The following is a 2743-nucleotide window of genomic DNA, read 5'->3' on the forward strand; positions in this document are numbered from 1 at the left end:
ATGTACATGTGCTATTTTCAAAACAGCTACATCCCTGAATGTATCTACTGAAGGTAGTGCACTAGAAGTTTGTCATTGTTGAAGGCATTGAGGAATCTGGTAAAGAAATATTTTTGGAAGGATGACCCAGGAGGTCATGGGTGGTCAAATTTCTTTTTAAAAATATGTTTATTATCTGCAGATATTGATAGCTACCATCACTCATCTCTTGCCCAGTACAGAAGCTTCTTCTTATGAGCAAGATAAAAGAGTAAGCAGATTTATTTTATGTTACTCTATTGCAATGTATATTTATGACTAATGCAAAATTGAAGAACAGATAGTTTGGGTTATAAATGAAACCATGAAGTATATGTTGTAAGTTGCATAAGTAGGCTTCGGCTCCATTTTCCTGGATGGGCAAGGAGCTTAGGTCCCTCGTGTGCATTGCTTCCTTGTGGACATGTTCTTGCTCTCACCACTATCAATTCCATTTCACTTACTTATTTTCAGATTTTTATCCTTCCATTTTTATTTTTATTTTTTTGGTCAGCTGAAGGCAGTATACAGCAATAATGCTCCTGCATGCTATTTTTCCTGAGAACTAGAACTCTGTGAGGGTAGGTTGGGCTAAAAGTGAATGACAGGTCCAAAGGCTCAAGCTCAAATGTACAGTAGAAGAGCAAAAGGTCAATTATTTATTTATCTTTTACAAAACAAGAAATCTGCAGATGATTTCAGAATATGGCAATACACGGCCTCCTTCTAACTTCAGAACACACTCTGTAAATTGGAAATGGCCATGTCAACAGCATCATTAACTAGAATATTGTTAATAGAAGTGTATAAGGCTACAGAGTCATTGACCTTTGTGAAGTAATATAAAATAGATATGTGTGACAAAGACATAACTTTTGGTCATGCTATGTAACAAAAAGTGATATAAATTGTTACACAAGTCCACCCTGAGAATACTGCTATAGTATCACCCCTTCTTTTCAGCTCCCAGTAGTTGGGCTTCCCTTTCTGATCACTATAATATAAACCCAACAATTCCACCCTATTTGGAAAGAAGAGAAAAATGTATCTACGAAACCAAGTGACCCAAGATTCAGGGTGCAAATTACATTACTGCATTATATTAGCCATTAAATGTTATTTTTCCATTTCTATGCATTTTAGCAGTTACAAGTTTGTTATTAACACACACTAAAGGAAAAGATAAAACAACTGAACTAAAATCAGTACAAGTGAATGAATGGAAAGGGTTTCCTCGAAAGGGCAGGAAGAAATTGTACTCTCTTTCTTCCAGCTAAAAATGCAAAATTCTGCTTCCCAATTTCTGTCCACCACACATCCTAGAGTAGAGAAATCCTTTATTTTTTATTTTTTTTCCTGCTATGTTCATCTTTCACTGACTACAAAGGTATTTCACAGTAGGTTCAATTGCCAATCAGTAATTAATCCAGCAAGGGTCTTTAATGTAAAACAAATTCCTTTCTGTGATATAGGTCCCTTTTATGTTTTAATTTCAAACAAAAGTAGCAGAGCGACCTGGATCCAAAGCTTGCAGTTTTCAAAAGAAAGTCTCTTTTGGCAAGTGATCTTTCCCCTTATAGCAGTGGTTCCCAACCTTTTCTATACCCCAACCCCTAGAATGCTTCTGATATATTCTCGCACCCCTTACAAAAGTTTGAAATAACAGCAACAAATTATGCATATACACTATAATTTTGAAAACCCAAGTTTTCACACCCCTTGGGGGGGTTTAGTAGGATCTTATTACTTATTTGTTTTTATAATTCTACTATCAAACTGTTGGCATAACGCATACTGAGCTACAAACTGCTTCTCATATTATTTCCTGCTGAAACTACAGTTAAAAAGGAAGCATGGAAAAGCAAATCAAATAAACTATCCTTCATGGTTATCTGTAATTGAGAAATTTTTCTATTACAGTTGGTGGTATCTCTACTTCTTTGTTTGTTGGACTGGACAATGGCATTGCCACTGCGGACATTATTACAGCCTATTCACCCTGCAGCATCTGAAAATGATAAAACTGAAAAATCTGTTCTTAATTACATATATAAGGTATTTGCTACTCCTTTTACTTTTAGCTTGGTTTCATGAAAATTTTGTCTTTGAACTTTTTAAACTTTTTCTTTTCACAAATAAGAGAAGCAGCAAAGCTGAACAAAGATAGAAGAGTTATTTTCATGTGTATTTTTTTCAGAATTGTAAGAACTCTGAACAACTTTGATGTATCAGTGAATGAGAAGTATGTTGCACCCTGTTTCATTTACTTCCACTGGTGGCTCTGCTAGCAGATACAGCTAACAAATCCAAATGGTTTTGTCTGAAGCTTGTTTGCTGGTTGTATAAGAGAATATGTCTTATGAAAGGAAAAAGGCAAAATACCTAGTTCATACAACACACATCCTGAGCAAAACCATCCAGATTTCATAGCTGTGCCTGTTGGAAAGAAGAACCTGCAGAAATAATTGGAGAACCTTCTCTATTCCCTGATAACACCTCTCCTGCGCGAGCTGCACTGGCTGCCGATGGCCTTCCGGGTGCGCTTCAAGGTGTTAGTAACAACTTTTAAAGCGCTCCATGGCAATGGACCTAGGTATTTGCAAGACCGCCTCCTACCAAATATCTCCCTTCGACCAGTCCGCTCCCACAGAGAGGGCCTCCTTAGGGTGCCGTCGGCCAGTCAATGCCGGCTGGCGACCCCCAGGGGGAGAGCCTTCTCTGTGGC

The 2743-nt window shown here is 37.4% G+C and overlaps 1 protein-coding gene across 1 annotated transcript in view; it reads left to right on the top strand.

Annotated features, from left to right (window-relative positions):
• LOC107295798 (ral GTPase-activating protein subunit alpha-1) overlaps window positions 1-2743 on the top strand; it is a 50866-nt gene that overhangs the window by 4039 nt on the left and 44084 nt on the right. The window contains exons 2-3 of the mRNA XM_015825125.1: window positions 182-250; window positions 1939-2073. Coding sequence (XP_015680611.1) covers window positions 182-250; window positions 1939-2073 — 204 coding nt within the window. The remainder of the gene's footprint in view (window positions 1-181; window positions 251-1938; window positions 2074-2743) is intronic.

The sequence above is a fragment of the Protobothrops mucrosquamatus genome, unplaced genomic scaffold (genome assembly GCF_001527695.2).
Source record: "Protobothrops mucrosquamatus isolate PMUCROS unplaced genomic scaffold, P.Mucros_1.0 scaffold2496, whole genome shotgun sequence".
Lineage (NCBI taxonomy): Eukaryota > Metazoa > Chordata > Lepidosauria > Squamata > Viperidae > Protobothrops > Protobothrops mucrosquamatus.